Raw genomic sequence first — 13229 nt, forward strand, 5'->3', positions numbered from 1 at the left:
TTTTTTGCAGTAAATCCATCGCTCAGTTCATTTGTATTATGTGCTGGATAGATATAGAGAAGAAGAAAAAAGGAGTGGTTGCAAGCGAGGAAAGCGACGGACGGTGTGCCTCAGCTATTTGATTTCTGTTTTGGTTTTGCTGGATAGCTATTTGTTTTCTCTTCAGCAGTTGAAGCCGCTGGATTTTAGTAGTAACCAGTTATCTTTTTAGTAGTATAATAACCAGCTGTCCGACCAAGACATGTGAGCTGCTATTTTTTTCTACTTATATTAGGCAAAGATTCGTAAAGAAAGGCACGAGGGTCTTATTTTATATTGACTCGGCGAGCTGGACAATGGAAGAGGGGTTAGGTATACAAGTGCGTAAGCCATTATTCTTGTGTTTAAATTTTTATTAAACTATAGAAGTTGTTGAATCTGTGGAGGGACCACTGTACGTGTGTATGCCGCCAATGGGCCGCCATCAGGGGACCGGCGGGCCGTACAAATATGCTGCCATTGGCACCGTGAAAGTCGGTAGCCTGTAACATAAGCTTCAGCTTTGGAGAGCAACCGCAGCCAGGATTATATCACTAACACTTACAACTTCCTTCTATTATACTAGTATAACTGGTATAAAGAAATTTGTGTGGTAATAACAGTTAATCTATCTACAAGATGTACTTCCGATTTATTCCATCAGTTATGTCTATGGATTCGTTCAAGACATATACGTTTTACTCACGAGCACCCGTCGAGGCTTCATCTGAATCCTCCGCATGAGACTTCCATCAGAGCTTGGGCACAATTCTTCTTCCATGGGAAGACCTAGTTGGTAGGTTCAAATCTTCCCACTCTGGATCATCGACCTTGGAGAAATATTTTCCAACTACCCCGTCGTGCACTTGATCCAGAGTTGGCGGCATCCACTGCAATCAACAGATGTACCAACACAACACAATACAATACAATTCAGAGGGTACTCCATAGAAATAATGGTCTATGCATTTTCTGCAAAAAAAAGCTGTCTACTAAATTTTCCGAAGTGATATGACCTTTGGGTTTCGATCTTTATCTACAAGTATCGCCCTGCATCCCTGCGATAGCAATCAGATTTTAGATATATTGATTGCGAATAAACAGGACCACTGCTGAAGATGTTGACATTACCTCAAAGAAGTCTCTGCTGAAGTCACCGCGCATCACATGGCAAACCATTCTATATTCTCGGCGCAAGCACTCACCAACAGTTTGCAGCCTCCCTTCTCTTATCTGAAACCATAGTCAAAGGGAAAGTAAGAACCATCATACAATGGGACAAGCATGGCATATCTTAGTTTGACATCCGCATGACAAGACGTAAAACTTGCTTCATTCATTGATGAAAACCAAAAAAGTTCTTCCTAACTCATGAATTCTTATGTTAACCAAGACTTTTGGTGCTGGTGTTTTGTGCAAACTCAATTACTTCTTATGTTAACCAAGACTTTTGGTGCTGGTGTTTTGTGCAAACCCAATTACTTCTGTGTGCCAAAGCTGCTCATTTTAATATGTAATGATGCTGATAGCTGGTGCTTTGACAGTTGACACCCTGATTCTGCTCGTGACAAGGTTGGAACTTCCACCATGTACATGCCCAAGACAAACCTTATGCCCAGAGATATCAAATTATCTAACTGAAACAGGCTAGAAGATGATTGTCACCGACTCACAGTGAGACCCCGTTTGATTCAACTTCTACCAAGTCACATTAATATTTAACATCGTGAGGTTGAAAGTTCATGTGGATGGAAATATCCAAAACAGTCCGTCCAGATATGACCTGAGAAACTGGCAAAAGCTGATGGTCGCTGTCAATAAGTTGGCAGGAGTTTTATCAGGAAAGAATGCAAGCGGAGACAAGGAAGTGGAGTTGGGGTAGCTGCGAGAGGAGATGAGAAGAGGGATAAGACTGGACCCACTTAGGGCTTGTTCAGTTTGATGGGGATTGAGGAGGATTAAATCCCTGCAAGTCAAAATCCACCGCCACCCCCTCTAATCCTCTCCAATCCTCTTGGCAAGAGGATTAATCGAACAAGGCCTCAAGGGTAAGCTAGAGTTTCACACACGGCATCATAACTACAAGAACAAATTTTGGTGGCAAGTGTAGTTCAAAAGAAGTGACACATCTACAAAAGCAGATTTGTGTGTGCAACCCATACTGCATGCAGCACTTCCAAGTTTTTTTTTTAAGGAAAATGTAAAAAAAAATCTTGGATGAAGGTCATGCTTATGCTGTATCTCGTTCACCTGCAAAACTTTCAAAAGAATATGCACATTTATGTCTCATGAACCTGCAAAACTTCACAATAATATGACCCTTTGTGTCTCATGTACAAAGAAAAGACAAGAGTGACTAGTATCGAATACTATTCACTTATATCTTGTATTTGTTTTGCAGTGGGTATAAATAGTAATACAACAACAACAACTAAAGATCTTTAAAAAAAAATTGGAAGTGCATGCATTGGATGAAAAAATCCGAGTGCATAACCTACATTAATGTTTAAAAAAAAATTGGAAGTGTGACATGCATGGGTTTCCAGTGCAACCCACTGTGCTTTTGAATTATCTGCCATCTAGTAGTTGCTATATACACACAGTTGTGCAGAGAACTAAATACTACACATATGTTGCGATCCCACACCAACAACTCCAAGGCACTCACTTATAATTGGTCAACAAGACTAAAGTAGTTATGGGGTTGATATATTGTGCATCCTTTGAGACTCGAGGTCCAACAGTCTAGGTCCCCAGCCTCCTACCTACCACAACTACCTCGATAGTCCTAACAATAATAGACATATTCAGTATACGAAACCATATCAAGGGTCAATGGGTCTAACCAAACATTAAGTCATTAACTACTAACCAATAACATAGCCCGCCAAAACGATTAGACAACTGACGACATTACAAGTATAATGTTCTGGAAGTGTTTGACAGATACCGATGCGAGAGAGATTTTCAGACTCGTAGGAGAAGCCTTCCGCAATGACTGGATTGCAGCAGTAACCAATTTATCGGTCACACGTGGAGCTTCTTGTTCCTGACATGATCGATACCAAATTTAGCAGGACAAAACACATAGGCCCATAGAAAGTCACAATTAACTCCATCAAAACTCACAAGAGCGGATATGATTTCTTCGACTGTTCTTTTGGAGAAGCATCTGTTGATGATTTCCATCCTTGGAGCACAAAAGGAAAAAGGGAAGTAACAGAGGAATCAGGACATAATTGATCGAAGCATCAATGGATCATGTAGCTCATAGTAAAAACAGCTATCTCAGAAAACAGAAGCATTTCTTAAAGTAGATGGCCTTAATTACGTGCAAACATGGACTCCAGCCAGTATCTAACATGGGCCTTAGGATCAAATTAGAACACAATGACAACAGCAAGTTTAAATGATCGATCCAGGTTATTCATGCTTTGCCGTCTTTACATCAATTGGAACAGAATGTTAATAAATATCATGGACAGGCAAGCTAACAGATCACGTATAGCTAGTAATTTTGTGTGAGAATTTTCATGACATGTTAGCATCAAAGATGTCAAGGTCATAAGGATATCTCGTGCATGTAAGGGACAGCGCAGGAGTAGAACAACTTATCTTTTTTTCATGAAAATAAACTACACACACATCAATGTAAACTCCACATGCATGAAAGGGATAATGTCAACACAATCGCCTTCTTACCTATTCATAGCACTACTTCCTTTCACAGATGGCTGTTGTGAAAATTGATCAATAATTCCACATATAGCAAATGGATCAGAAGTATCCACCTTTTTAAGTGATTCTTCAAGCAGTGACATCCTCTGAAAAATTATACTAGGAATTATAGAGCAATGCTGACACACACATAACGTACTAGATGTAGGTCAACTGACAAGAACTTGCAGATGATAGCAAGGTTAGCAAAGCATGCACTTCGCATTGCTCAAGTTTCCAAGGACGTAAGTAACAATCACATTGATATGCATTGAGCATCAAACTTAAATCATCAGCAAACCTACGTTCAAAGGGACAAAATGAGTTGCCAGGCCACATGCAAGCATTTCTGCACCATCCAATCTTGCACCAGTAAGGCCAACATACTCTCCTGAAGAAAGACGTCACTAACGATTTAGTCAAAAACAATCTCCCAAGATAGTTCTGCAATCAATTATCTGACAATCGATCCCTACCATGAAATTAAATAGACATTCAGAACTTTGGCTACATATATTTCCATGAAGATTTAAATTTATTTTTTTACAAGATAAACTGATTAATTTTTCAAAACTTCCATGATGAAGTGATAATGCTCCCATTGCCACCTGAAGCATGTGTTTTTTCATAATTCGACAAGGTAATTCATAAGGAACACCATTGATCACAATCAAATAAGCACATGATTCACATCAAAATTGTTAAGGGATCGTCCAGGGATGCGTAACTGTCCATGGATGTGAATAATATCCAAAATCTCTCAACAGAGTTAGCTTAAGGGCAACCTACCGAAATTACTCAGCAAGGTAAAGAAAAACCAATACAACAGTACATAAACATATGGTTAGTGCAGAGCAAACTGGCATTGTTATGTGTGAAATTCATTTGAATAACGAAGGTGGGAGAAAAAAAAGGTCACCATAGAACCCAGGTAGTCTAGAAAGAAAATAAGAAGCCCCTATATCAGGAAAGAGTCCCAGTGCTGTTTCCGGCATTGCAAAAACCTGCATAGAAATTCAAAATAGATGAACACAAAATTTTGCTACATGCAAGCATGCTGGTTATCTATAAAAGGGCATCAATCTACCACATACCCCAACTAAGTATAAGAACTACTAGCATAGACAGAGCACACATAAATGGCAAGTTGACCTAGCTGCCAAACCTGATAAGTTCTGATGTAAATATCCATAAGGACCATAAGTGTGTTATTGGTTGGCTGGGAAAAAGTACACATTATGGGAAGCACTTGGTCATGAATTAATGATTCTGATTAAGTACTTACTTTGGGCCAACATGGAGTATAACCTCTATAGCTAAATTTCTGACATCATCATGGTGCAATACCATCACTAGTAAACAGTATAGCATATGAGTGTGAATGCATAAAGTACTTCATAAATTTTTTAAAGAGTGACTTAAATAAGATAACATGCCATCATTGCACAGTTAAAAACTGGATAGCGTGTGTGAGAACCCCAAACAAGCAGATCTTAAGCTACCTCATGATAAATAAACATTCTGTGCACCCCAACTACAACCCCAATTAAATTATATAGCTATATAAGCAACGCAGGAAGCAAAAGGCCATTTGAGTATGCTTCATAGAACATACCGTGTTCTCTGTGGCAACCCGAAACCTTCCATGTATAGAAACACCAGCCCCTCCACCCATGACAATTCCAGTAAGTAGAGAAACCTACAATTGAATGATGTAGCATTTAGTAGTGCGCAACAGCGACAAAACAATTATATGGAGAATGAATTTCAAAGGATGCAGCTCACCTGTGGTTTGCTATAAGTTGCAATGATATAGTTTAACAAAAATTCAGTACGGAAAAAAACAGCACCATATTTCCAGGTATCTGATTTCAGAGAACATACAATGAAGTTAATAAAATGCCTTCAGTAATGATAAATATAGAGGCTAAATGCTAATGTCTGAAGTCGAGTTGGGCAAATAAAGATGACAGAAGTCAAAGGAAAAACATGCTGAAGCAATCAGCTTTAGGTAATTAATATCATTGACGCCTTAAGTAATTAGTACCATTATTTATAGATTGGGCGACTTCAGCAACATCACCTCCAGCACAAAATGCTCTTCCTTTCCCCTGAGCAAAAATGAGGATTGAATCCCATCACAGACATGGGTTACAGGGTAAGTTAAAGTAGGAAGGAACATACAGAGACAACTATACCAATCTAAGAGAACTAACATAATGATAGCATGAAATGAAAAACAAAATGAGGTCAAACAACAATATCAAGATAAAAATAACACCCAGAATATTAAATGTGAAATTGTTACAACAAGCCAATAATTCATACACTTCAAATCAGAAAGGAGTACGAATGACAAAAAACGAGTGCAATGCTCAGCAACAAATATCACGGAACACCATAATTGTGTTTTCCCTAAAATCAAGCAACTAAAAACAGAAAGGAGTAATATGCTCCAAACCAGACTAAGTACAGAAAACGTTACTGCACGATTTCGGGAACATTGATTGGGTAACTGATGTCCACGGTTACTGCTTTGTTGCTCAGTAATTTCTATTTCCAGTTACGTGTTAATACACAGCATCAAATATTCGAAGGGTGACCCAGATTACAGGACCAGAAAACAAGACACACACAGGCTATACTTAAGCAGTCGGTCAAATATTAGACTACAAAAGGCATGCAGTGCTATCAATTGACACACATAGGCTATACTTAAGAAGTCAGTCAAATATTAAACGACAAAAAGCATGCAGTGCTATTTAATATTTATTACCTTGACAATCAACAGTTTAACTGTGTTTTCTTCCTCATAAGAAGTGAAACATTTCAGAAGTCCTGTAACCTGGAAGATGAAACCAAAAGATCTCTCCTCAGCCATACTGAAAGCAGTTGTGGCTACTGTTGCCGTATGATCCAGTACTAGTAGAACTCTTCTTGAATCTCTCTTGCAGACATACCATTGCAGAGGAGAGAGCATTTAACTGCTTTGGCCTATTCAAAACCAATGTCCGTGTAGAGCCATTTGCTTCCACCAGTACCTGGAAAAGGAGGGCGAAGAAAAGGCTCGTTATTTTCTGGAGAATTGAATCGGAGGAACTTACAGATGAAACTTATCAGGAAAAGGATACAGATCCGAAAGAAGGGAATACATCTGACAATAGGATTAATTATTATAAGGAACAACACAGCATAGTTTGGCCGCAAAAACATTTGAAACCTATATTGAGAATTCTAGAACCATACAACCTGAAGGATGATACAAGAACAGAGCCAAACCCACTCATGGTTGCTATAAAATAGCTTGGTGATAATGAAATAAGGTGCAGTTTGCACTCTCAATTCTGACCAAGCATTCACTAGACAAGAAAAACAACATCTCTTGAACTTTTTTACTTAAATACAGACCAGGAACACCAAAATAGTCAAACTAAAAAGTAGCGCTATTATTAAATTCGGGCAATTTATTATAGTCTTCCCCGCACGATCTGTAATCAATCTATCTAACGAGCCATTTCTCTGGTTATCTCTACACACTAGACGTTAGTCAAGCGAAAGGGGAAAACACACTCCGATAGGAATCCGCCAGACTGCAGCTACAACAAACGACCATGGTTAGCCTAATCTAACATTTGAACTGAAGCTAAGTTACCCGGCCGGGCACAGACGAGTAAAGCAAGATGACCTGCATGCAATGGAATGGAGTGGCAGCTGTAAGAGCAAGTACAGCAGTTTCCCTAAAATTTCTCCCCGTATATTTTGTAACCGGGAACTCCCCTAAAATTTGTTAAACTCCAGAAGCTCCCCTAAAACATCTCCCATATATTCCATTCATCTATATTTTAATAATATCCTATCCTATAAGGCTATAACTACCATTGTAAACCTTTGTAATTCGAACAGCTGGTTTTCCCATATGGCCATACCACATGATACAGCCGAGCATCCATACAACATGTAATTCATAATTCAAATGATTTAGAGACATAGCAGCAGCAGCACATTAATGAAAATAGCAGCATCAAGCGTCTCTCTCTGTATATGCATTAGCAGCAGCAGCCCATCAATAGATATAGCAGCAGCGGACCACAAAAATTTATCTTCTACTCCCTCTGATTTCTCAGCGGCATACACATAGCAGCAGCATCGCCTAAGTCTCTCTCAGAGGCTAATTGGTTTGATGCCAAGATTTGGCATTGCCAATACTTGGCAAGCTAACAATTGGCTATATCAAAAGTTGCCAAAAATTGGCAACTTCTTGTGAGGTTGGCAAATAAAATTGATAACCAACCAAACACTAGCCAATATTTGGCATTTGCCAAATGTTGGCATGCCAATTTTTGGCATCAAACCATCATGCTCTCAATTTCTCTCCTCTAATCTCTCTGATAGCAGTAGGTAGTCCAGCGACTCCTTCCCCACCTCACTCTTCTTCATCCAGCCGCTTAGTGCCCCGTCATCGTGGCCACAGCCCACCGCCCAGCACAGTGCCCGCCGGGCCAAACGGATCTTCTTCCTTTGTCCCGGCGAGCCGCAACTGCTCGACCCCGTTTCTACTTCCTTTATCCCGCACGGCCTCATGTCGCTGCCCGCTCCCACCCCGTGCCTAGCCCCCGCGGCCGCGCATCCCCCGCCTCCCAGCGCCGGGGCTCCTCGCTGCCTCCCCATCCGCGTTTCTTCGGCCCTCACCGCACCACCCCGTGGATCCACCGACTGGGCGGTGCCATCTGCGTCTGTGTGTGTGTGTCTCCCCCAGATCAAGCTTACTCTGTTTTGCTCGATCTGAGACAGGAAGGCGGAGTCGCGGTGGCGGGAGCGAGCTTTCCGCATCGTATGGGCATGTGCGACCGAACGGATTGGGAACTGGGCGGCGAGAGGAGTAGTGGGAAGGAGGAGGAGGCGACGGACCTGATCGGAATCGCCGCTCGCCGGCGAGGCCATGTCGTCAGCTGCTGGAGCGAAGCGCCTGGAGCAGTGGAGCCTTTCGAGTTGGACTCGATGAGGAGACCCGAAGCCAAGCCGCGGCCAGGGGAAGGAGGAATGCACACCATCACATTACGGTTGGGTTGCCAGTTCCGTAACGAAAGAAAGACTACTTCCACTGACTAGTGGACCAGCCATCCATACCAACAAGGCAACAGCTAGAGATGTTATGAAACTGGCGAGCCAACAATCCATACTGACTCGCCATACGACAGGCTGCGGCGGCCAGGGGAAGTAGAAGGGCACACATCATTGGAATTTGGAAAATGCATTGCAGCTCTCATGTGCCACACATCCCTATATGGGCATAGCATTAAAAGAATATCAGAAATTTTAAAAAATTCTGAAATTTTGTGATATCGAACCTGGGTGCCCGTTGTACATCCATATTCAGTTTCATGGGAAATGGGTGTCCGTGATATCCGTGGCAAAGGAAATATGGTTCGACATACGGTCTATCTAATTTTTTTTCCTATACATAGGAATTTTTAAACATTTAAACAAGAATTACCACGGGCATCCACTCCCCACGAAACTGAACACGTACAAGGGGCACCCAAATTTGATATTTCAAATTTCAGATTTTTTGAAGCCAAGCCGCGGCCAGGGGAAGGAGGAATGCACACCATCACACTACGGTTGGGTTGCCAGTTCCGTGACGGAAGAAAGACTACTTCCACTGTTTGATGGGCCAGCTATCCATACCAACAAGGCAAACAGCGAACTAGAGATGTTACGGAACTGGCGGGCCACCAATCCATCCATACTGACTGGTCGTGGCGGTCAGGGGAAGGTGGAGTGCACACCATGGCACTATCTTAGCAAAACAATGTTAGCGACCACTTCAAGAGTCAGGCTCTTTGTGTGCACATGTTTTGAGTGTTAAGTACTATGTAGATGGTCGGAACCCGCAAGGGCAAGCAGGTGCTGGGGCACACACCTGTCAAACCTTGCCCGGCCACTCGATTGCCACGCGATTCGCAAAGTAGTTGAATCCCGCACGAGAGCATAGTAAGTTTTCAATTTCGATTATTGAAACTTAGGATTTTTCAACCAAAATTTATGATTTTCTCGCTCACTCTTACCAAGTTTTATAGGTAAAATTTTAAGATATTCTTTTGTCAGTTCGTTGCTATGAAGCCTAGCAAGGCAGTGTTGCTCGTGGAAGGACATGTTCCTTGCTATGAAAGTTTAGCGAATTGACATATCCCTTGTATGCCTCAATGCCCGGTCTTGCTTATGCCTTGTATGTGAACGTAGAGCTTATTACACCAGATCATCACGTGGTGTCTCGGCACGATGAACTGTAGCAACGGTGCATACTCAGGGAGAACACTTATACCTTGAAATTTAGTGAGGGATCATCTTATAATGCTACCGCCGTACTAAGCAAAATAAGATGCACAAAGGATAAACATCACATGCAATCAAAATATGTGACATGATATGGTCATCATCATCTTGTGCCTTTGATCTCCATCTCCAAAGCACCGTCATGATCTCCATCGTCACCGGCTTGACACCTTGATCTTCATCGTAGCGTCGTTGTCGTCTCGCCAACTATTACTTCTACGACTATCGCTACCGCTTAGTGATAAAGTAAAGCAATTACATGACGATTGCATTTCATACAATAAAGCGACAACCATAAGGCTCCTGCCAGTTGCCGATAACTTTTATAAAACATGATCATCTCATACAACAATTTATATCTCATCACGTCTTGACCATATCACATCACAACATGCCCTGCAAAAACAAGTTAGACATCCTCTACTTTGTTGTTGCAAGTTTTATGTGGCTGCTACGGGCTTCTAGCAAGAACCGTTCTTACCTACGCATCAAAACCACAACGATTTTTCGTCAAGTGTGTTGTTTTAACCTTCAACAAGGACCGGCCATAGTCAAACTCGATTCAACTAAAGTTGGAGAAACATACACCCGCCAGCCACCTGTGTGCGAAGCACGTCGGAGTTAAACACAGGGTTTAGGGTTTTGCGTGTGTGGTTGACATCCAGCCTCACGTCTCAATATATGGATGATCACAATTACAATTACATACGTATACGAATACGTGTACAAGGACAATACACTAGACCCTACTTTACATGCCCCCTCAATCTGAACTACATACAAGATTTAGATTGGTTCTAAAACGGTCTAGCATCTGTCTAGTAGCGGGTTTAGTAAATACAACTGCTAACTGATCATCTGTAGAAATAAACCCGACTTCCAGTTCGCAAGCAGCTACTCGTTCCCTCACAAAATGGAAATCAATCTCAATGTGTTTGGTCCGAGCATGAAACACTGGATTCGCCGTCAGGTAAGTTGCCCCTAAGTTATCACACCACAATATAGGAGTGCGCTGCCGGGGGACTCCAAGTTCTGTGAGAACTGAGTCTATCCAAATGGCTTCAGCTGCGCCATTGGCCAATGCCTTATACTCTGCCTCGGTGCTTGATCTTGAGACTGTGGGTTGCTTCTTCGAGCTCCAAGATACAAGGTTAGGTCCAACAAATATAGCAAAACCACCAGTGGAGCGCCTATCATCAACACAGCCTGCCCAGTCTGCATCGGTGAATATAATCACTCCAGTAAATCTGGACTTACGAATCCGTAGTCCCATGTCTAGCGTACCTTTGACATATCTCAGAATACGCTTGACTGCTTCCCGATGATCCTTCGTTGGCTGAGACAGGAACTGACACACTTTGTTCACTGCGAAGGAGATATCAGGACGAGTGAGGGTCAAATACTGAAGTGCTCCAACCACACTGCAATACCGAAAAGAATCATCTCTACCCAGTAGTGCACCCCTATGACGTGAGAGACTCTCGGAAGTAGCAAGCGGAGTGGAACTGGCCTTGCAGTTCTCCATGTTGACGCGATGAAGAAGATCCAAAGCATACTTTTTCTGCGTCAAGGTCATGCCCCCTGAATGAAATGACGCTTCCAAACCAAGAAAGTACTCGAGGCGACCCAAATCTTTGATGGAAAGCTAGCAGACAACGACTGCACAAGACGATCCACCACCGCGGGGTTAAAGCCAGCAATCACAATATCATCAACGTACACTAGCATGTATATCTGTATTTTACCCTGGGAGAAGATGAACAGAGATGCATCTGATCTGGAGGCAACAAAACCGAGCTGCGAAAGGCGCTGACTCAAACGAGCATACCAGGCACGAGGCGACTGCTTTAGACCATAAATAGACCGCTGAAGTTTGCAGACATGAGAGGGATAAGTGGCATCCTTGAACCCAGGTGGCTGCTGCATGTACACATCTTCGTCCAAGAACCCATGTAAAAAGGCATTGCTCACATCAATCTGTCGGAAGCTCCAACCACGAGACACATGTAACGCCCCAAGACCGACGCTCCAGGTGCCTTCCTTGTTTTGCGAGTCAGCTGTGATATTTATTTGTTTGTTGCATCTCATCTCATAGCATCATGCACATTGCATCTACATGTTTTCATAAAGCTTGCATCTGTTCGTAGTTGCCGCGTTGCCCCTTGCCTTCGTTGACCGTTCCGAGACCAACCAGATTTTGTTTCCCTCTTGCCTGGCTTCCAAACCTCTCTGCACATCCCGCAAATCCCTCGCGCGCGTCCAAAAACCTTGCCCGAACCCGACCCGGACAGTCATTGCTGTTGGGCACGGATCATCTTCAAACGTCCCTAAAAATATCTCCCGTCCTTTGTTTGCACTTCCTAACCTATTTTCCCGGAGCTGTTTGATCGTGATCGGATGGACCAGATTATCCCCTAACTAAAAACCCACCTACTATATAATCAGTGTAAACCTACCTAACCCTAGAACCTAGCCGTCCCATCCATCCATTCCTCCCCGCCGCCATTTTCCTCCACCCGGTCTCCATCTTCATCGGGATCTCCTCCCGATCCAAAATCCTCTCTGACCCCCTCCCTGTTTTTCAGCGCCGCCCAAATCGCAGCAGCCAACCACCATCCTTGCCCGAGCCACAGCGAGCCTCCAAGGCACCAGCCTCCCGTCTTCGTCCTTCGCCCCCCGAGCTCCTCTTCTCGCGCACAAGCTCCGTGACCCCGACGGCCACTTCGCCCGCCTCGGCGCCGGCCGACCGAACCAGCAGATGAGCCCCGCGTCGCTCCTTCCTTCCCCTCCCCCGATTTCTAGTCCCTCCTCTCACATCTCTCTCTTTGAACCAGGACGCCGCCTCGTCTCCGCCCACGGGCTACCTCAGAACGGAGCTCCACCGTCGCCCTGGCCTCGGATCCGGCCGATTCCCATCGCCTGGAGCCGCCACGCCAAGTCCGCCGCCGCGTCATCTTCAAGCCATCGGGCGCCTGGTTCCCTGCCTGGCCCACTCGTTCTCTGCACGGGGAGACGCAACGCCAGCGCCTCGTCTGCCTCCCCTGCATCACGCCCCGTCGCCGGGAGCTAGTCCCCAACCCGCCAGCGCCGCCTCGCCAAGTTGTCGCCGTCCCCACCTCCGGTGCCCCAAGTTCCCGCCGCCGCGCCATGTTGCCGTT

General features: G+C 43.7%; 1 protein-coding gene across 1 annotated transcript; it reads right to left on the minus strand.

Moving 5' to 3' along the window:
* Positions 1-366: 366 nt before the first annotated feature.
* On the minus strand, positions 367-8904 carry LOC123181443 (3-hydroxyisobutyryl-CoA hydrolase 1). Its single transcript, XM_044593701.1, has 14 exons — positions 8644-8904; positions 6696-6776; positions 6512-6580; positions 5783-5846; positions 5521-5600; positions 5351-5434; positions 4655-4739; positions 4041-4126; positions 3721-3842; positions 3148-3208; positions 2969-3067; positions 1150-1251; positions 1035-1076; positions 367-908 (listed from the first exon to the last, which is right to left on the minus strand). Exons 1-14 carry the CDS (start codon positions 8674-8676, stop codon positions 771-773), a joined length of 1146 nt encoding a protein of 381 aa, XP_044449636.1. The 5' UTR covers positions 8677-8904; the 3' UTR covers positions 367-770.
* Between the last annotated feature and the right edge of the window lie 4325 nt (positions 8905-13229).

The sequence above is a fragment of the Triticum aestivum genome, chromosome 1D (assembly GCF_018294505.1).
Source record: "Triticum aestivum cultivar Chinese Spring chromosome 1D, IWGSC CS RefSeq v2.1, whole genome shotgun sequence".
NCBI lineage: Eukaryota > Viridiplantae > Streptophyta > Magnoliopsida > Poales > Poaceae > Triticum > Triticum aestivum.